The 20,339-nt window shown below is 42.7% G+C and overlaps 1 protein-coding gene across 2 annotated transcripts in view; it reads right to left on the bottom strand.

Moving 5' to 3' along the window:
• dgkb (diacylglycerol kinase, beta) overlaps positions 1-20,339 on the bottom strand; it is a 518,449-nt gene that overhangs the window by 324,073 nt on the left and 174,037 nt on the right. For both annotated transcript variants that reach the window (XM_055661892.1, XM_055661899.1), the window contains one exon: positions 841-939. In XM_055661892.1, coding sequence (XP_055517867.1) covers positions 841-939 — 99 coding nt within the window. The remainder of the gene's footprint in view (positions 1-840; positions 940-20,339) is intronic.

Raw genomic sequence — 20,339 nt, 5'->3', positions numbered from 1 at the left:
TCGCAAGTGACAACATAACATACGGTGATAATTATGAATGACACGCAAAATATTAAACATTAATAATAAAACATTATCAAAAAAAAACCATGTGCATTAAATAAAATACCAGAGCACTGCTCCAGAGTTCAACATATTAGCCAATGCCCTAAGGAGTTTTCCCAATCATAAAATAACGGAGGGCATCGAGAATATGTACCCAAACGTACATGATAATGAACAGAGCAACATGCTGGAATTCATTACATCGCCACGATGTAATCCTAGAATATGTTACAGCCTTAAACAAAGTTCTCACTTGGCGGCTTGATTTTACACTTCCTTTTCATTTAAATCACGCTACCCTCACAATGTGAGATTAAGATACGTTTCATAAATGAAACCGGATGCTGTAGCTAGAAGTTAATTTACTGCCAGAGCTGTGGACCAGAGACATCAGTGTGAAACCCTATTATGGCACCTGAGAAATGCAAATTTATGTAAAACTTGGAAATTAAAATATTTTTTTAAACTGCTCAGTAATGTTAGCAAGAACTACCTGCTTGCTTTAAAAATTGCATCTGATGGCCTACTGTCTTTATGGCCATCCCTACCAAATGTGGTATAAATATAGCTCCAGACCAACCAATATAACTGGTTCCCTATCTCTGGGGTAATTAGGATGGACAATAAATTCTGGAATTATCAATAACATTCACATACTATGAACACACCCACTTAAAAAGGATTCAAATCAGTAAGGCTGTGAGTGACCTGGTTATTTACCGAGTTGCACACATGAAATTTACACTTGGCTAATTTAGAAGCATCCAAAAACACCAATTAATGCAAGTGACTTACCAATACGATGGGACAGATCGAAGATGGGGGTAAGATATGATCTTTCAGTGGTCCAAAGTCACATTCAGGTTTCATGTGGGATGCACACTTGTTGTGCAGCTGTTGAAAACACAAATGTCATGTTGCAATGAGGTTTACAGAACAGGTAATACTGTAAATATTACATAAACCTAAAACCTAGTTTGCTCTTTTAGCAGTTGGCCAGGGTGGTCTCCCATTCCTCAATCGTTTAACCAAACTGTAGCATACAATCCATTGACATGTGTGAAATGTTCCAAGATTCCAAAAACACACAAATTGGGAATTGGAGAAAGCCACTTGTCTCCTCAAGCCTGCTCTGCCATCTAAGAAGATCATGGCATATCTGATTGTAATATCAATTCTACATTTTTATCGTCTTGAGGTAACAATTAAGAATGACACATGAAACATTAAACATTAATAATAAAACATTATAGTTTAAACATGTGAATGAAATAAAGTACCAGAGCAAAAGGTGGCTACAGACATTTGGTTATTGAGTAGAGCTATCACGTGGGGAAAAAAGCTGTTTTTATGTCTGGCTGTGGTGGCTTTGACATTTCGGAGTCGCCTTCCAGAGAGAAGTGCTTCAACGTGGCCAGGGTGAGAGGGGTCAGAGATGATCTTACCCATTCTCTTTCTGGCCCATGCAGTGTGCAGTTCGTCAATGGGGGGAAGGTTACAGCCAACAACCTTCTCATGTGATGGGATGATTCGCGCAGCTTCCAGGTGTCGTGCTTGGTGGCTGAGCCAGACTATGATGAAGAAGGTGAGGACAGACTCTATGATGGCCATATAGAATTAGACCATCATTGCCAGTGGCAGATTGTGTTTCCTCAGCTGCCGCAGGAAGTACATCCTTTGTTGGGCTTTTTTGACTGTGGAGTGGTGGCCTCCCATTTCAGGTCCTTGGAGATGATGGTTCCAAGGAACTTAAAAGACTCCACAGATGTGATTGTGGTGTTGTTGATGGTGTGGGGGGAGGGGAAGCTCGCCTAAAATCTACTATCAATTCTACGGTCGCATAAGCATTGAGCTCCTACATAGAAACATAGAAACATAGAAAATAGGTGCAGGAGTAGGCCATTCGGCCCTTCGAGCCTGCACCGCCATTCAATATGATCATGGCTGATCATCCAACTCAGTATCCTGTACCTGCCTTCTCTCCATACCCCCTGATCCCTTTAGCCACAAGGGCCACATCTAACTCCCTCTTAAATATAGCCAATGAACTGGCCTCAACTACCTTCTGCAGGAGAGAATTCCAGAGATTCACCACTCTCTGTGTGAAAAATGTTTTCCACATCTCGGTCGTAAAAGAATTCCCCCATATCCTTAAACTGTGACCCCTTGTTCTGGATTTCCCCAACATCGGGAACAATCTTCATGCATCTAGCCTGTCCAACCCCTTAAGAATTTTGTAAGTTTCTATAAGAACCCCCCTCAATCTTCTAAATTCTAGCAAGTACAAACCGAGTCTATCCAGTCTTTCTTCATATGAAAGTCCTGACATCCCAGGAATCACTGGTGAACCTTCTCTGTACTCCCTCTATGGCAAGAATGTCTTTACTTAGATTAGGAGACCAAAACTGTACGCAATACTCCAGATGTGGTCTCACCAAGACCCTGTACAACTGCAGTAGAATCTCCCTGCTCCTATACTCAAATCCTTTTGCTATGAATGCTAACGTACCATTCGCCTTCTTCACTGCCTGCTGCACCTGCATGCCTACTTTTAATGACTGGTGTACCATGACACCCAGGTCTCGTTGCTTCTCCCCCTTGCCTAATCGGCCACCATTGAGATAATAATCTACTTTCCTGTTTTTGCCACCAAAGTGGATAACCTCACATTTATCCACATTATACTGCATCTGCCATGCATTTGCCCACTCACCCAGCCTATCCAAGTCACCTTGCAGCCTCCTAGCATCCTCCTCACAGCTAACACTGCCCCCCAGCTTCGTGTCATCTGCAAACTTGGAGATGTTGCATTCAATTCCCTCGTCCAAATCATTAATATTTATCGTAAATAGCTGGGGTCCCTGAACTGAGCCTTGCGGTACCCCACTAGTCACTGCCCGCCATTGTGAAAAGGACCCGTTTTCTTCCTGTCTGCCAGCCAGTTCTCTATCCACATCAATACTGAACCCCCAATACAATGTGCTTTAAGTTTGTATATTAATCTCATATGTGGGACCTTGTCGAAAGCCTTCTGAAAGTCCAGATATAACACATCCACTGGTTCTCCCTTATCCACTCTACTAGTTACATCCTCAAAAAATTCTATAAGATTCGTCAGACATGATTTACCCTTCATAAATCCATGCTGACTTTGTCCAATGATTTCACCACTTTCCAAATGTGCTGCTATCCCATCTTTAATAACTGATTCTACCAGTTTCCCCACCACCGACGTTAGACTAACTGGTCTGTAATTCCCCGTTTTCTTTCTCCCTCCCTTTTTAAAAAGTGGTGTTACATTAGCTACCCCTCCAATACTCCAGTTTTGAAAAATTATCACTAATGCATCCACTATTTCTGGGGCTACTTCCTTAAGTACTCTGGGATGCAGCCTATCTTGCCCTGGGGATTTATCGGCCTTTAATCCATTCAATTTACCTAACACCACTTCCCGGCTAACCTGGATTTCACTCAGTTCCCCCATCTCATTTGACCCCCGGTCCCCTGCTATTTCCGGCAGATTATTTATGTCTTCCTTAGTGAAGACAGAACCAAAGTAGTTATTCAATTGGTCTGCCATGTCCTTGTTCCCCATGATCAACTCACCCGTTTCTGACTGCAAGGGACCTACATTTGTTTTAACTAATCTTTTTCTCTTCACAGCTTTTGCAGTCAGTTTTTATGTTCCCTGCCAGTTTTCTTTCATAATCTATTTTCCCTTTCCTAATTAAGCCCTTTCTCCTCCTCTGCTGGTCTCTGAATTTCTCCCAGTCCTCTGGTAGGCTGCTTTTTCTGTCTAATTTGTACGCTTCATCTTTTGTTTTGATACTATCCTTGATTTTCCTTGTTATCCACGGATGCACTAACTTCCCTGATTTATTTTTTTGCCAAACTGGGATGAACAATTGTTGTAGTTCATCCATGCAGTCTTTAAATGCCTTCCATTGCATATCCACCGTCAACCCATTAAGAATCAATCGCCAGTCTATCTTGGCCAATTCACGTCTCGTACCCTCAAAGTTACCGTTCTTTAAGTTCAGGACCCTTGTTTCTGAATTAACGATGTCACTCTCCATCCTAATGAAGAACTCAACCATATTATGGTCACTCTTCCCCGAGGGGCCACGCACAACAAGACTGCTAACTAACCCTTCCTCATTACTCAATACCCAGTCTAGAATAGCCTGCTCTCTCGTTGGTTCCTCTACATGTTGGTTTAGAAAATTATCCCGCATACATTCCAAGAAATCCTCTTCCTCAGCACCTTTGCCAATTTGATTAACCCAATCTATATGTAGATTGAAGTCACCCATTATAACAGTTTTACCTATGTTGCACGCATTTCTAATTTCCTGTTTGATGCCATTCCCAACTCCACTACTACTGTTAGGTGGCTGTACACAACTCCCACTAGCGTTTTCTGCCCCTTAGTGTTTAGCAGCTCTACCCATATCGATTCCACATCCTCAAAGCTAATGTCCTTCCTTTCTATTGCGTTAATCTGCTCTCTAACCAGCAACGCTACCCCACCTCCTTTCCCTTTCTGTCTATCTCTCCTGAATATTGAATATCCCTGGAGGTTCAGATCCCAGCCTTGGTCACCCTGGAGCCATGTCTCCGTGATCCCAACTATATCATAGTCATTAATAGCTATCTGCACATTCAACTCATCCACCTTATTACGAATGCTCCTTGCATTGAGACATAAAGCCTTCAGGCTTATTTTTACAACACTCTTACCCCTTATACTATTATGCTGAAAAGTGGCCCTTTTTGATGTTTGCCCTGGATTTGCCGGCCTGCCACTTTTACTTTTCACCTTGCTACCTATTGCTTCTACCCTCATTTTACACCCTTCTGTCTCTACGCTCACACATTTAAGAAACCCTTTCCCTTTAACTCCATCCTCCACTATCCCATTCGACACCCCACCCCCCTTATTCAGTTTAAAACCACCTGTGTAGCAGTGGCAAACCTGCCTGCCAGAATGCTGGTCCCACACCTGTTAAGATGCAATCCGTCCCTTTTGTACAATTCCCCCTTACCCCAAAACAGATCCCAGTGATCCTGGTTGCTATGAAGGCACCAGGATGCCAGCTATGTCACTTCTTGTCTGTAGACAGATTTCTCCCCATCCTGGATCAGTCCATTCAGGGTTGTGTCATCCGCAAACTTGAGAAGCTTGACAGAGGAGACTGTGGAGATACAGTCGTTGGTATTGAGAGAGTAAAGGAAAGAAGAGTGTACGCCCATCAAATGCCCATCAAATTCCCTTTAATTTTTTTCACATTGTTAATGAACAATGTCAATTATCTACTACATGCATGAGTAATTTACGGTAATGAAAGGATGCCTTTGGAACATGAGAGGAAGCCAGAGATTCTTGTGGTCAGAGGGAGATTGTGCAATATTCACACTGATCGTATCTGCGACCAGGGTCAAACCATGTCCTTGGAGTTATAAAGTCAAGCCAAGTCACTTTTATTTCTATAGCACATTTAAAAAACAACTCTCATTTACCAAAGTGCTTTACATTGGTGGAGGTACCAACGTTATACAACAGAGATTCATAGATTAAGTACATACATACATATAGCCCTCCCTCAGAGGACGTCAAGAAAGGCTTGAGAGTAAAGAAGTGTTTTAAGTCTCGACTTAAAAGAGTCGATCAAGGGGGCAGTTTTGATGGGAAGAGGGATGCTGTTCCAAAGTCTAGAAGCAGAAACCGCAAAGGCGCGGTTGCCCCTGAGCTTATGCCTAGACCGCGGGATGTCCAGTAACCCCAAGTTGGCCGATCTGAGAGGGACACGGAGGTGGTGTGGTGGGTAAGCAGACATTTGATGTAGGTGGGGGCAAGCCCATTAAGGGCTTTGTAAATATGAAGAAGGATCTTGAAATATATTCGGAACCGCACATGGAGCCAGTGGAGAGAGGCCAGGATCGGGGTGATGTGGTTCCTTTTTCAGGTGCCCGTCAGGAGTCTCGCATCGGCGTTTTGGACCAGTTGCAGGCGGGACAGGGAAGATTGGCTGATGCCAGTGTAAAGAGAGTTGCAGTAATCAAGGCGGGAGGAGATAAATGTGTGGAAGATCTTTTCAAGGTCGTCAAACTGGAGGAATTGTTTTATTTTAGCTATCGTCCGAAGCTGGAAGAAGCTAGCTTTTACCACGGCATCGACTTGTTTGTTAAATTTCAATGTTGAGTCAAATATCACGCCAAGGTTTTTGACGTGAGGTTTGAGTAATGGGGGAAGGCTTCCAAGGCTGTCTGATATCGTTTTGATGGAATCCGAAGGGCTGAGAAGGATGACCTCAGACTTACTCTTGTTTAGTTGGAGGAAGTTCTGGGCCATCCAACACTTTATATCCTTGAGTCAGTGGATAATGTTAAGTTGATTTGATCGGTTGTTGGGCTTCAGGGGGAGATAGAGTTGTGTATCGTCTGTATAGCAATGGAAGGAAATGCCGTGGCTTTGAATGACTTGGCCTAAGGGGAGCACATACAGGGAGAATTGAATGGGCCCAAGGATGGAACCTTGTGGAATCCCGCAGCAGAGGCTAGCTGGGGAGGAGAATGAGTTGCCTCTGTTAGTAGAGAGAGAGCATCTTCAATGTGCATCCGCATCTTCAATGCCTTCATCTATGTCAATTATACAGGTTGTTAGAAGTTGAGGCCCCCAACAGTGATCGTGCTTATTACATCTTGCCGACTGGATAAATACACATTTAAGCCTACCCTCTTGTTTCTGTCAGACAGCCAGTTTCCCATCCATTACAATTTAATACCTCCTACACTGATAGCATTGCTTTTCTAAAATAACATTGGACATAGCACCTTCACAAACTACCAGCAAAGAAAATGGTAAGATAAAAATTGGAAACGGCTCCAAGGAAATAATAAATCTTTATCATCTTGAAGCTGTACACCAGATTTTTTAAACTAAAAGGAAAGAGTAAGTGAAGGCAACACTAATTATGTGGGTTTTGCCCCTGATTCTTCAATGTTCAAAGGTGATGGGGAGAAGGCATGAGAATGGGGTTGAGAGGGAACGTTAGATCAGCCATGATTGAATGGTGGACTAGACTTAATGGGCCATATGGCCTAATTCTGTTCCATGAACTTATGAACTTACAAACTTAACCATGAAGTGTTCAGGCTTTGTTTTCACGCAGGGCATCTGTTTAACAATATTGTTTTGTTTATTAAAGTTAACAATTAAAAAAAAATTATAGGATGATGGGTCTTTGATCTGAATTGATCATGGAATCACACAGCACCATTTGGCCCAATTCGTCCATGTTGACCAGTCGGAATTCTTCTTTGTTAATTCCATAGCCTAGCACTTGGTTGAAAGCCCTCCATGCCTAAGCAACATGTCTTCATCTAGACTACATGAATGCTGTCCATGACCCAGCTTTAATAAATCTCTCATACTATGCAATTTAGGGTGTATATCACTCTCTGGATGAAGAAGGTTCCCCTCCTATCCTCTCTGAATCTCTTCTCTCTTATCCTGAACCTATGTCCTCCGGTATTTTGTGAGGTAATATGTTGCATATGCAGGGTGTCTTAGTACATACAAACTCAAGTTCCTTAATTCACAAATCGAATATTCCTTCCCAATTTGGAATTGCCTTGAAACAGAGATTCTTGGAAGTCAATGGGAACTTTGCATTCAATTAAGCCACAATATAAAGTAAAAAATGATCCAAAACCAAGCAATTCCATGGAAGGGAGTGCAGGAACAGCTGCAAGGACAGGATCTTTACATAGAAAGGTGGTGAAGCTGGAAAAGAGAGAGGGATCCTAATGTGAAGAAATTCAAGCTGAAGAGAGGAGCTGGAAATGCTGAAAGAGAAAGTTGCAAAACAAAAAAATAATGAGGCACAGGGAGTGAAATTGCACTGTGATAAAGAAAAAGCGAGGGTTAAATGATTGAATGAAATGCTTTAACATCAAAATAAATCATTTCTCAGTAACCAATTGACAATACCGTCATATCAGTTCATCCACGCAAATTCCTCTTTGAATGATCAAATCATACATCTTGACACATGGTACTGCTTTTACTCAGGACTGAATAAGATATGATGAAGCAAATGTGCTCACCGAAAAACAGGTTTCAATAGGCTATGGATTTTGTTGCTACACTTCATTAGACGATCTCAAGCAGCAGGAATGCACTGCCTCTAGTGGTGAATGCATGCAATGATATCAACTCAGTTTTCCCACCAAGAAAAACTGGTGGATCAGGAGATTCTAACACATATTCTCTTTTTTTCCTAAGAAAACTATGTATACAAGGCTGTGGAAACACATATAAAAATGTAAATGTCAAATTATCTATTATTAAATATTATGATGTGCAGTAATTCTTGGATGAGGTATTAGTAACAGTAGAATATCTCCTTGTCTCCCAAACAATGTTCCAAAATGTGGCATAGACAACAATTATTTTTTAAACTTAGTAACAGTAGTTTTTTAGGCAGGTGTAACAGCCAATTTGAGGTCAGTCGATTCAATCAGGTAGCAACAAGATCAGTCTTCTGCTAATCCGTTGGTGTTGGTTGCTGGATAAATGTTTGTTCTGATGCCGGGAGAATCGGACAGATTTTTCTTACATCCACCTGACAAGACAGATGGAGCCTCAGCTCCATGTCTCATCTGCCAGACAGCATATCTGCCGAGGCAGCGTTTCACTGAAGTGCCAGACTAAATTAGTGTATTTGCTTAACAACTGTTAATGCTGCTACCTCTTGTATAATTTCTTGATCAGGGTGAGGATGGTAGCTTTGAAAGAAAGGCTTTCAAAAAAAAAAAGACCGTCAATTTATTGCTGAAGAATTGGGAATATTTCATTATAGCTTATGCACATAATCTTTCCCTGAAATATCCAAGACAGTCTCAAGTTCTATCAGACTCAATTACCAATGAATGTCTCTTCTACACTAGTGTGGCATTTTCATTCTCCCCAGTACAACTGATCTTATGCCTGCAGAAGTGACATTGCAATTAGTATCAGTTTAGTCCTATAGGTCCATGCACATTGTCCACAGGGAAACTTCTGGACCATCATTTCAATTAGATCTGAGGTCACCTCTCTGAAGGAAAATTGCAGCTTACCCCACCACTCCAAGTAGATCCCTTGGAGACTTACAACTGTATAGAATGGCTCAAAGGGGTTTACTTAAAGCACTTTCAAAGAACAGCAGTTATTATGCAAGCAAATACAGTGGCTAACAAATTCTCTATAAGATCCCTTACGTAGCATGAAATCAAGAATCAACTATGTTTTATCGCACTGAAATCATTGAGCAAAATTACCGATCATTTTATGTAATTCCTAGTTTTCCCATCATTTTCATCTTTGACCTTTGATAAGGTTGAATATGGCAATCCCTTTTCATTATTATATAGGCATAAGGAACTGCAGCTGCTGGTTTGCAAACAAAGAGACAAGGAGCTGGAGTAATTCAATGGGTCAGGCAGCATTGCTGGAGAAAATAATAGGTGACGTTTTTGGCAGCAGGACCCTCATTCAGATAGATCATGGTGGTGGGGGGAGGGGGGGGCGGAAGCTGGAAGAAAGGCGAGGGAAAGATGAAGTCTGGCAAGTGATATGTGTCGAACTGCAGATGCTGATTTACACCAAAGATAGACACAAAATGCTGGAGTAGCTCATCGGGACAGGCAACATCTGGGGAGAAAAGGAATGGGTGATGTTTCGTGCCGAGACCCTTCTTCAGACTGATAAATGCGTGAAAATGACAGATCAAAGCAGACAATGAAGGTAATGTAGAAAGGTTCATTGTTAGCTGAGGGGAAGGTTTCAAGGAGGCTTACCATCAGAAAAATTAATTTGACGGACAGTGAAACTATTCAGAGAACTCGAGTGGGGGATGGATGGTGAGCGAGGGAAAGCAAGGGTTATTTGACGTTAGAGAAATCAATTTTCATACCACTGGGGTGTAAGGTGCCCAAGCAAAATACGAGGTACTGTTCCTCCAATTTACGTTGGGCCTCACTCTGACTGCAGAGGAGGCCCAGGGCAGAAAGGTCAGTATGGGAATGGGAGGAGGAGTTGAAGTGTTTAGCAACCGGGAGATCCGGTAGGTTTAGGCAGACTGAGCGGAGGTGGTCAGCGAAACGATCTCCGAGCCTGCGCTTGCTGATATATACAAGTCCACACCATGAACAGCAGATACAGTAGATGAGGTTGGAGGAGGTAAAAGTGATGGGGTCCTTGGACGGAGTAGAAGGAGGAGGTATAGGGCCAGGTATTGCATCTCCTCCGGTTGCAGGGGAAAGTAGCTAGGGAGGAGGTAGTTTATAGACAATAGACAATAGTGGCAGGAGTAGGCAATTCGGCCCTTCGAGCCAGCACTGCCATTCAATGTGATCGTGGCTGATCATCCGCAATTTGTCCCTGCCTTCTCTTCATATCCCTTAACTCCACTATCCCTAAGAGTTCTATCTAACTCTCTCTTGGAATCACCCAGAGAAACGATCTCCTCTGCCCTCTGAGGCAGAGAATTCCACGCACTCACAACTCTGTGTGAAGAATTTTTGGGGAGAATGGATGTTGACCAGGGAGTTGTGGAGAGAACAGTCTCTGCGGAAAGTGGAAAGGGGTGGAGATGGGAAGATGTGGCTTCTTGACACCTGCCCCTCATCTAACAATGAACCATTCTACATTCTACATTTCCTTATCTTTGTCTGCTTTGATCTATCATTTTCACAATGTATCCTTCCATATCTTTAGACTTCCTCCCCCCTACTCTGTCTGAAGAAGGGTCTTGACCTGAAACGTCACTCATTCCTTCTCTCCCTAGATGTTGCCTGTCCCGCTGAGCTACTCCAGCATTTTGTGTCCATCTGGCAAGTGATAGATGGATACAGGAGGGGGGGGGGGGGGGGAGGGGTTGGGGTGAGTTTGCCATCTGCCAATTTATACCACCTCACCTGTACCTATCTATAATTTTGTCCGTTTTATGGCTTGCCCTCACCTATCAGCTTTATCCCATCAACCAGAGTCAGGATCACGACCCAAATTTCACCCATCAATGTTCTCCAGATATGCTGCGTGTCCCATGGGGTTACTCCAACACTTTGTGTCCTCTTCATTAGTATATTATGCTCACACTCATGACCACACCTTCCTGCGATCTGCACATGACAAGAACGCCATTCCATTTGCATTGCTTCTCTGTCCCCTTTGTATCTGTTCATATAACCTTCCAGGCTTGTACTTGAAAGCTGTCTTTCCTTAATCATGACATCCTCTCCAAGAAATTCGACCAGGATCTCAACCTCCTTCTCTATTTCCCATATGCCTTCACCCCTCTCCCCCAGGCTTCCCCTTGTCCTCACCTTCTTCTCCACGAGTCCGCACTTTCAATGAAACCCTCTCCATAATTTCTGCCACCTTCAAGAGGATTCCACTGCCAGATAAATCTTCCCCTCCCCTTGTCTTTTAGTATTCCCAAAAGGACTGTTCTCTCTATCACTCATTGGTTGTCACTGCCATTTTTACCAAAGGAAGGAAATAAAAAAACTTCTTGACATAGTTTTCGGACAATAAGCTTTCCCTCAATGTCAGCGAGACAAAGGAGCTAGTTATCGACTTTTGGAAGCATGGCGGAGTACGTCCCAATCAGCATCAATGTTGGCCAAATGGAAAGGGTTGAGAGTTTCTAATTCCTTGACGTCAATATTACCAATGATCTGTCGTGGACAACCACATTGATGTGACAGCCAAGAAGACAGACCACACCTCTACTTCCTGAGGAGTCTGAGGAAATCTGGCATGTATGCAACGACTCATTTCATACTTCTACAGATGCATCACAGAAAGCATACTATTGGGTTGCATCACACCTTGGCTTGGGAATAGCTCTGCCCAAGACCACAATAAATTGCGGATGGTGGTAGACATAGCCCAGTCCATCATACAGACCAGACTACACACCATTGACTCCATCCACTCTTCTTGCTGCCTTGCAAAAGCAGCCAAAATTATCAAAATTATCAACATTTATGCCAGCTTGGACAATCCTTCTTCTCCCTGCTCGCATTTGGCAGACGGTACAGATGCTTGAAAGCGTGCACTACCAGACCCAGAAATAGTTTCTTCCCCTCTGTTATCAGGAATATGAACTGCCCTTCCATAAGCTAGGGTACTCTCTATGTTTGAATAGCATGCAAAACAAAACTTTTCACGGTACCCGTGAGAATAATAACCTTAACCTGGTCCTCCCTTTCTGACAACACATTTGCATGTCATGTCAAAGGATCAGTGACCTGAAACAGTGACTCCGTTGCACACGTCATAGATGCTGACATTCCAGCTGAGTACCTCTGTTGCTGCCTGTGTATGGTTTGCTGTCCATTATTGTGTAGCTCAGTCAGGATGCCTTCACCTGGTTTGCTTTTTAAACATCAAATGTGCAAGAGCTCATTAAGGATCCAACCTTCAGCCCTTCAATTTCTGCCAGATCGCTCCTTAATGTCTCCTTCATGGTGAATGGCTCGTGATAGCTGCATTCATGATTCTAGCTCATAATGGTAGCAGACACAAAGTAATTGGTGGGGTTTGTCTCAGGATGAGATATTACACCGAGGCTCAGCTGGCTCTTCCCTTGATTTTATGGTAATGCCAAGCAGCTTTACTTTTCCACCTTCTGATAGGGCTCTGCACTATCAGACTGTTCACTTTTAACACTAGAATGGATGTAATTCCATCCATTTGAACAATCAGAAGACTAAAACTTTATAATGTATTCCATACAACTGTCACGGAATCCACCAGCCACCCAGCCAGGTTTTCAGGTTGAACTAAACTGTTGACAACATCAATTCAACCCTGAACTGAGCTGCGGACACATGCTATTTCATCACCAAAGATTGCAAACTTGGTTACATCTGCTGCTTCCACCTCTCTTCATCTATTTGTTACTGACATTTCATGCTACCTTAGGTACACAAAATTGCTGGAGAAACTCAGCGGGTGCAGCAGCATCTATGGAGCGAAGGAAATAGGCGACGTTTCGGGCCGAAACCCTTCTTCAGACTCTTTCATGCTACCTTCATCACTTGCCTACCCAGTAGCTCCAATCTTCCAAACTAATCCCTTACTTTCTACACACATAAACATCAGCACATGCAAAATCTGCTGGCTATCACACACAACTACCAGTTGCTTAACTACATTGGCTCTTGGTTTTGTCATCCCTCCAAATTCCATGAATATTGAAGCCCTTCCAAGATCGAGTCTCTTTTATCACTGTTATCTTCTCCATCCTTAAAATACACCTTCCACCTTCAAATTCTCTATCCGTATTTATCTCCCTTCTGTTTCTTTACCTTACCACCAAAAGCTATAACCTCAGCCATCGAAGTTCCCACATTAAAACCTTCCTCCACCTCTTCCTCTTGCTTTATGATCCCACCTAATACCCACCTCTTAGACAGGAATGCTTTGTCCCAGATTTTGAGCTCAATTTCTGTCGTGGGTTTCAAAACTTCACCCTTTTGACTCGGGTTATTTAATTTACAGTGGGCAAATGCACAACAAAACTGTACCTATCTACTTCTGGACAGCAAAGCTTTGAAGCTATACATAGAAAAAACACTGCAATTAATAAACTATTTAATCACAAGCCATTAAATGTCATTAAAATCTGTACTTCACGAAAAGGACTTCAATTGTAATACCTCAAATCCTCAGCTATTCTACCAGTTCTTTTGAGTAATGTAATTGCACTAAGGCTGTCAAAGCAAATCTCCAGTGTCAAGTTCTGGATGAATAAATCTTTCTTGCAACCACGTAATCCACAAAATGAACCTCAGATGAACAATTAAAGCTCTGAGATACTACACTGAGGAGTTACTGTTTCACATTAGCATGCAATCTCAGATTAATTACATATTATACATGATGCAGATGATATTCCAATGCTATATTTCATTGTTAGTTAGAAGACTTTTCTTTTATTAACTACCCTTCTTTTTGAAAGCGCATTCTGACAATGGGCACATTTTAAAAGTTCATGTTAATCTTCATGCTCGCCATTTAGAATTTACGCAATATCTCTAAAGATGTCCCATTATTTTACTTAAATTAGAATGTTTGTCTTGAAAATGATGCAAAAATAAAAGTGATATATTAAAATTGCACAACATTTAGGGACAGCAGTATTTAGTTGTAGATTTCTTGGTATAGTGTTTCTGAGCTGAGCTGTTTGAGTCACCAGAGACGTGAACTGAACAGAATTTAGCTGTTTCTCTACTAAAAGATAACCCACAAGGAATACATCTACTCAAACATTTGTGTTTACTTGGAAACAATTGGGTTGCAAGCTGCTTTGGTAAGAGCTTAGAAATAAACAACTTCCAATTACCTGAATATGATCTGTGCCCTATAGAATCTGGAGTGATAAGGAACAGTGAGCCTGGCAGACACAAGCAACGGCAAATTCTCCAAGTGTAACCAAATCAGCGTTTTGCGAAGTTGCAATGTAACATTCTAACTCTTATATTCTATGCTCCAGCCTTTGCCATATGCCCCCTCACACCCTGTCCACATGTGTTGTTGCTTTCAGGCAACTATGAACTTACACTACTCGGGTTCTCTGTTTACCAACATTCCTTGGTGCCCTACCATTTACTGTATAGTCTGATCATCTGCTGTCTGAGAATGAATGAAATGCTGTCAGATTTGGTTCATTTTCCTAAATGTCCAATGATTTAGTTGTTTTAATACAGAGAGCACCTGACCAATAAGGCAGAGAATCTGTGCCAGTTGTGTTGCACTCACTGATCTTATCTCAGATGGACCTAATAGACATAGACTTTGTGACCCTTCTCCGAGATTCTCCACACTTGCTTTTGTCTTTCTGTGAACTCTCCTGAAAATTATATTTAAATATTCTGCCAAAGCCGAGCTGTGCTGCCTCTCCAGTTGAAAAGGCGATTGATAATGAAGCACAGTTCAAAGTAACAAGCTTTTCGCTGGATTAAATGATGAGAGCACCTGCGGATTATCATGCAACAAAAAAATTAAATACTCCAGGAGAGGAGGGTCAGCAAAGAACATCAGTAATAACAAGAGTAAAGATCATAGAATCTCCAAAATATACAGCATGTGGTCAGCCATTTAGCTTCCTGATCTTTCCACATGACTATAATGCCCTGGATTTTGAAATCTCTAATCTGCTTCATCTTCCAAGGCATTCTCTCAGGGTGAAGGATGACTTCCACTCGTTTTGTGGGATCCTGTTCAGGACACTGAGTGCACAAGCACAGGTGTATTTGCTGGGTTCTCAATGCCACACAAACAGCTCCTCCTCCATTTTGAGTAGTCCTGGGCCAGAAATTCCCAGGGGTGGGGTTTGCATTTCTTCAAGGAAGCTTTGATCACATCCTTAAATCTTTTCTCCTAATAATCACTTCCCATGATAGGGTTGGTTGTAATTACTTGGTTGATCCCATCACTCTTTATAAACAATGGTATCATCTTGGCATTTGTCCAGTCTTCTGATGCCAGAATTATAGCCAAAGAGAACTGGAAAATGATAGCCATTGTTTGATTTTGTCCAAAGTTCCTATCGAATCATGTGAATAAAACATGTATGTACAATTTTTGGCCAAGTCTTTGGGGCTTCCTCTGGCTGTTTTACAAGAGCGGGTACAAAAAGTCTCAGAAAACCAATAAAGGCAGAAAAAAATGAAATGTGATTTCTCTCTCTATTCTCCAACTCTCTCTGGATGTCTCGAACATACCAGCATGATTTGGCACCAAATCCAGACTGCAAGAAAAGAAGAGAGTGATCTGCATGTCATTTTTCTTGACCTTGCCAACACGTTCGGAACTGTCCCCCACAGTTTCCTCTGGGCATCCTTTGACTTCTTCAGGATACCAGAGACTATCGCAAGCCTTGTCAAGGCTTATTTCCAAGATCTGCAGCTCTGTTTCACCACGCCTGACTTCACCACCACATGGCACTGCATGGAGATTATGGCATTATGGCGGGGTGTACCATCTCCCCATTGATCTTTACAATGGCTATGGAAGTCATCATAAGGGCCTCCAAGTGGGTAGTGGGTGGCGAGCGGCTGAAGTCTGGAGTCCGTCTACCACCCATTAGGGCCTACATGGATGACATGACGATCATAACAACAACAGCACCTTGCACCAGGCACCTTTGAGGGAAGCTTCAAGAGAACATCACTGGGGTCAGAATGAAATTCAAGCCATCCAAATCAAGAAGCATTTCTATAATCAAAGGCAAACTGACAGATCAAAGGTTCTTCATTGATTAAGAACCTATTACAACTGTGTCAGAGAAGCCAATCAAAAGTCTGGGAAGATGGTATAACTCTAAACTGAAGGACACTGATCAGGCGAACGAGTTTAGGCAAGAAGTCATCAAAGGTCTGGCGAACATCGACCGATCCGTGCTGCCTGGAAAGCTTAAAATTTTGTGCCTGCAGTTTGGGTTACTACCTCGCCTTATGTGGCCACTAACCATGTATGACATCACCCTCACAAGAGTTGAAAAGATAGGAAGAACAAGCAACTCTTTCATTTGAAAGTGGTTAGGTGTTCCTCAGTGCCTGAGCAGCGTAGGCCTGTACGGTTAGGGGGTACTCCAGCTGCCTCTCTCTAGTCTCACAGAGGCGTTCAAGTGCACTAAAGTCAGACTAGAGATGACCCTGGCAGAATCAAGGGACACTGTCATCCGAGCTGCTGCTCCAACCCTGGCAACAGGAAACAAGAGGATGGCTAAGAATGCGACACAGCAGGCGAAATCTGCACTCCACCAAGACAACATGGTAGGGCAAATCCAACACGGAAGAAGTGGCTTGGGGCTTGGCGGAAAGCGACCTTGCTGGAACACGGCATCATCACTGGAGCGCCGGAAGTTGGTCGCGACCGAAGTCCGCCGACAGGAGGAATCGAGTAGGTGTGCCACAGCTGTGTCGCAAGCTAAACAGGGCCAGTGGATGAGATGGGAGAGTGTGGAAAAGAGGAAGATCAGCTGGAAGAACATGTGGGAGATGGAGGCGAGCAGGAGAAGTTTCCTCATTCGGGCAACCTATGATGTCCTTCCTAGCCGAAAAAATCTCAACCAATGGCTGGGCGAAGATCCATCATGCCCCCTGTGTTCAACACCAGCCACACTTAGGCACATCCTCACTGGGTGTAAAGTAAGCCTCTCCCAAGGACGGTACACCTGGAGACATAATCAAGTGCTCAAATGCCTGGCAGCGACTCTGGAACGCAGGAGAACAGCCAACAATGCCCTGCCACCCAGAACAACAAAACCAGTTAAGACAATTGCCTTTGTTCGGGGGGAGGAACAAAGGCAATGGAAAATTCCACCAAGGACCAGGTTTGGACAGCTGGAGGCAGCCCGGGATTGGCAGATGCTGGTGGATGTGGACCAACGGCTTACAGTTCCATCAGAGGTAGCCATCACCAACTTGAGGCCTGATCTTGTGCTCTGGTCGAACTCTCAGCACATGGTGTATTTTGTGGAGCTCACAGTCCCTTGGGAGGATGCTGTGCAAGAAGCCTTCAAAAGAAAGAAACTGCGATATACAGAGCTTGCAGCGGAGGCAGAACAGCGGGGCTGGAGAGCTAAGATCTGCCCAGTAGAAGTTGGATGTCGAGGATTCGTGGCAACATCTACCTTAAGACGACTGATGAAGGACCTGGGGATCAGTGGACCAGCCCTACGCCAGGCCATCAAAGAAACATCACGGGTGGCAGAGCGGAGTAGCCGGTGGCTCTGCTGAAGAGGAAAGACTCCATTTGGTCTCCCAAGTAACTGACAGAGGGGGGTGGTTCTAGGACGCCAGAATGCACCGCTGAGCCTACTGGAGACGTCGTGGGTTCAATCAGCGAAACTTCGATGAAAGTAGGTACCCACTTGATAACCCCAATGACGTGTCTGCCTAGCCTTTCTCAACATCGGAGGAGCATAGGTGAGTGCAGAAGGCTCCCATCATCATCGGGAGTAAATTGATATTTGGCACTTTGGACTTTTAACATCTAGTCCTGTGTATTTGTAAACATCTCTTTCGTTCACTGATATGTACTTTCTCTCTCTTTTCCATCTTCTGCACCATAATATCCAAGTTCCATAATATTTGAAAGTTATCCTGACAATTCACATGTAATCTGGATAAAATTAAATGCTAAAGAAAATAGCCACCTTAAGCTTCAACCAAGTCTGCAGGTTACTAGGCAACATAATGCACAGCCAATGAGGTTGAACAAGTACATTCTCTTTGTTGAAGAAGCTTTAGAAACAAGTCTCTGAATCTCACGCCAGCAATCATCAGGCCCACTGGCCAAGAGAAACACTGTAATTTCTAATAATTATCACCTCTCTTCGGAGTTTTAAAATAATAATTACTGCCAACATTACCTCACATGAAAAATAAAATTTGTAAGAGCTCTGTGGTCAGAAAACAGACTTTAATTGATTCTTAAATGCAGCCTGCTATCTTTCAATAACTAGGCTGAGAGGAGAGGAATTTTTAAAATACAAATGAAAGACAAAGTCTGAAATCAAGTGCCTGACCCCTGTCTGGAGAGAGATGTTTTAAGCAGAGAAGTTCGCTTACCACAGGTATCTTAGCAACAGGAAATTAAATCCCAAATAGGGTTAATTTACCAAGGAGTCAAAGGCCTCATTGTGGTGCAATTCAGTGGCACTGTAATTTCATACATTTGTCACACTAATTCCCAACCCCAGTGGTGAGGCTACTTGTATGCTAATTAATGCTCACCAGGCGATACAACATTAAATCAATGCACCTCAATGAGCCATTGAAATTCAATGATAAATAGCAGTTCTGTAACTTGGCAGCATGCAGACTTAGCAATAAAATTATCAAATTCTTACATTAAAGCAGAACTCTGATGGTCTTTGTGGGAAGTGTGCCTAGCTATTTGGGATATGGAAGAAATCAGATGCTAATTACAGATTTATTAAACAGCAGGCTCTCAGTTTCATCCCTCAGTCCTGCAGTGCACTAAACTAACTCTGATTTTTTTTTATGAGTAATGAACCAGCCAGCCCGTTATTTCGTCTGGACCCCACTTCAATTTTCACCCGGTAACTGGAACAGTAAACAATGAGCACGAAAAGAACTCAAAACAGCTGCGTGCTCTTTTGAGCACCAGATGCTGTTTGGGAGAGATGATGGGCAGACATTATAAACCGATGACGTGAGCTCTGTGTCATTGCAACACAGAAATAAACATTGCACTGTAAATACCATGAGCCTGACTTGTTGGTGGTTGATTAGTTCCATATCTGCTCCGCCCCAAAGCTGGTATTAATAAATCCAGTCAATGTGAGATTCTAATGCAGGGTTTCAGCATAACATTTAGTACTCAGTAAAGAGACAATTAGCAGCAAACACCAAATGTGCTGATTTTGCCTGAGTGAACAAAGATTAAAAAACTAACTTGAGGCCAGATATTGAGACGTTTCTCAATAACAGCACTCATTTTCAAAGATGTGAATTTTAAACAAGATTTTCTTCATGATAACAGGGTTTTAAAATAATTATTTAGGGTGAGGTCATGCAATGTTCTCAGCTGCTTCTCTTTGTCGCAAAAGTTGGATCATTGAGTCTGCTCGGTGCATCTGCTCCCTTGATCAGCAAAGAAGGTACAAGGGCTACTGTCTCAGCTTCTTTCCCAAGTGAGATCTCAGATTATTATTGTGACATTGGACAGAGAACAGACGGTTTGACTTACTTCCGCTGATCAAGAATGGTGCTCGGGATTACAATAGAGAAGGGAAACTCTCTTAAAGCAGACTGGTTTTCTGGTTAAATTGCCATCATGCTTTGTCTTGTATGACCCCATAACTCCCACCACTGACAGGAAGCATATGAATGCAATACAAAATAGTCAATTTCTTTAACAAAACTGAACATGTCCATGTTCCTGCAAATTATTTTCATATTCTGCTGTTTTTGCAGTACTGTGAGCTGGTTTTCTGCCTGCATTATCCTGCTGATCACCTTGATGCAAACAAACAACACGATTGCTAGCATCTCGTCTGCAAAGTTAACAGTGCCAAAACTAAAATATTGTCAAGTAACAGTCTTTTCCAAGATTCCAAAATGTCTTCATCCCACCTTAATACAAAACAATGATAGTCAAGATATATTCAACATATGTGAATGCTGTAATCTGAAGTAGAGAGAAAAAAATAAATTTGGAGGAACACATGGGAGCAGCACCATCTGTTTTGGGTTGAGACCCTGCA

The sequence above is a fragment of the Leucoraja erinacea genome, chromosome 2 (assembly GCF_028641065.1).
Source record: "Leucoraja erinacea ecotype New England chromosome 2, Leri_hhj_1, whole genome shotgun sequence".
Lineage (NCBI taxonomy): Eukaryota > Metazoa > Chordata > Chondrichthyes > Rajiformes > Rajidae > Leucoraja > Leucoraja erinaceus.
The sequence above is the reverse complement of the archived record's forward strand: the minus strand, read 5'-3'. Positions and strand labels throughout refer to the sequence as shown.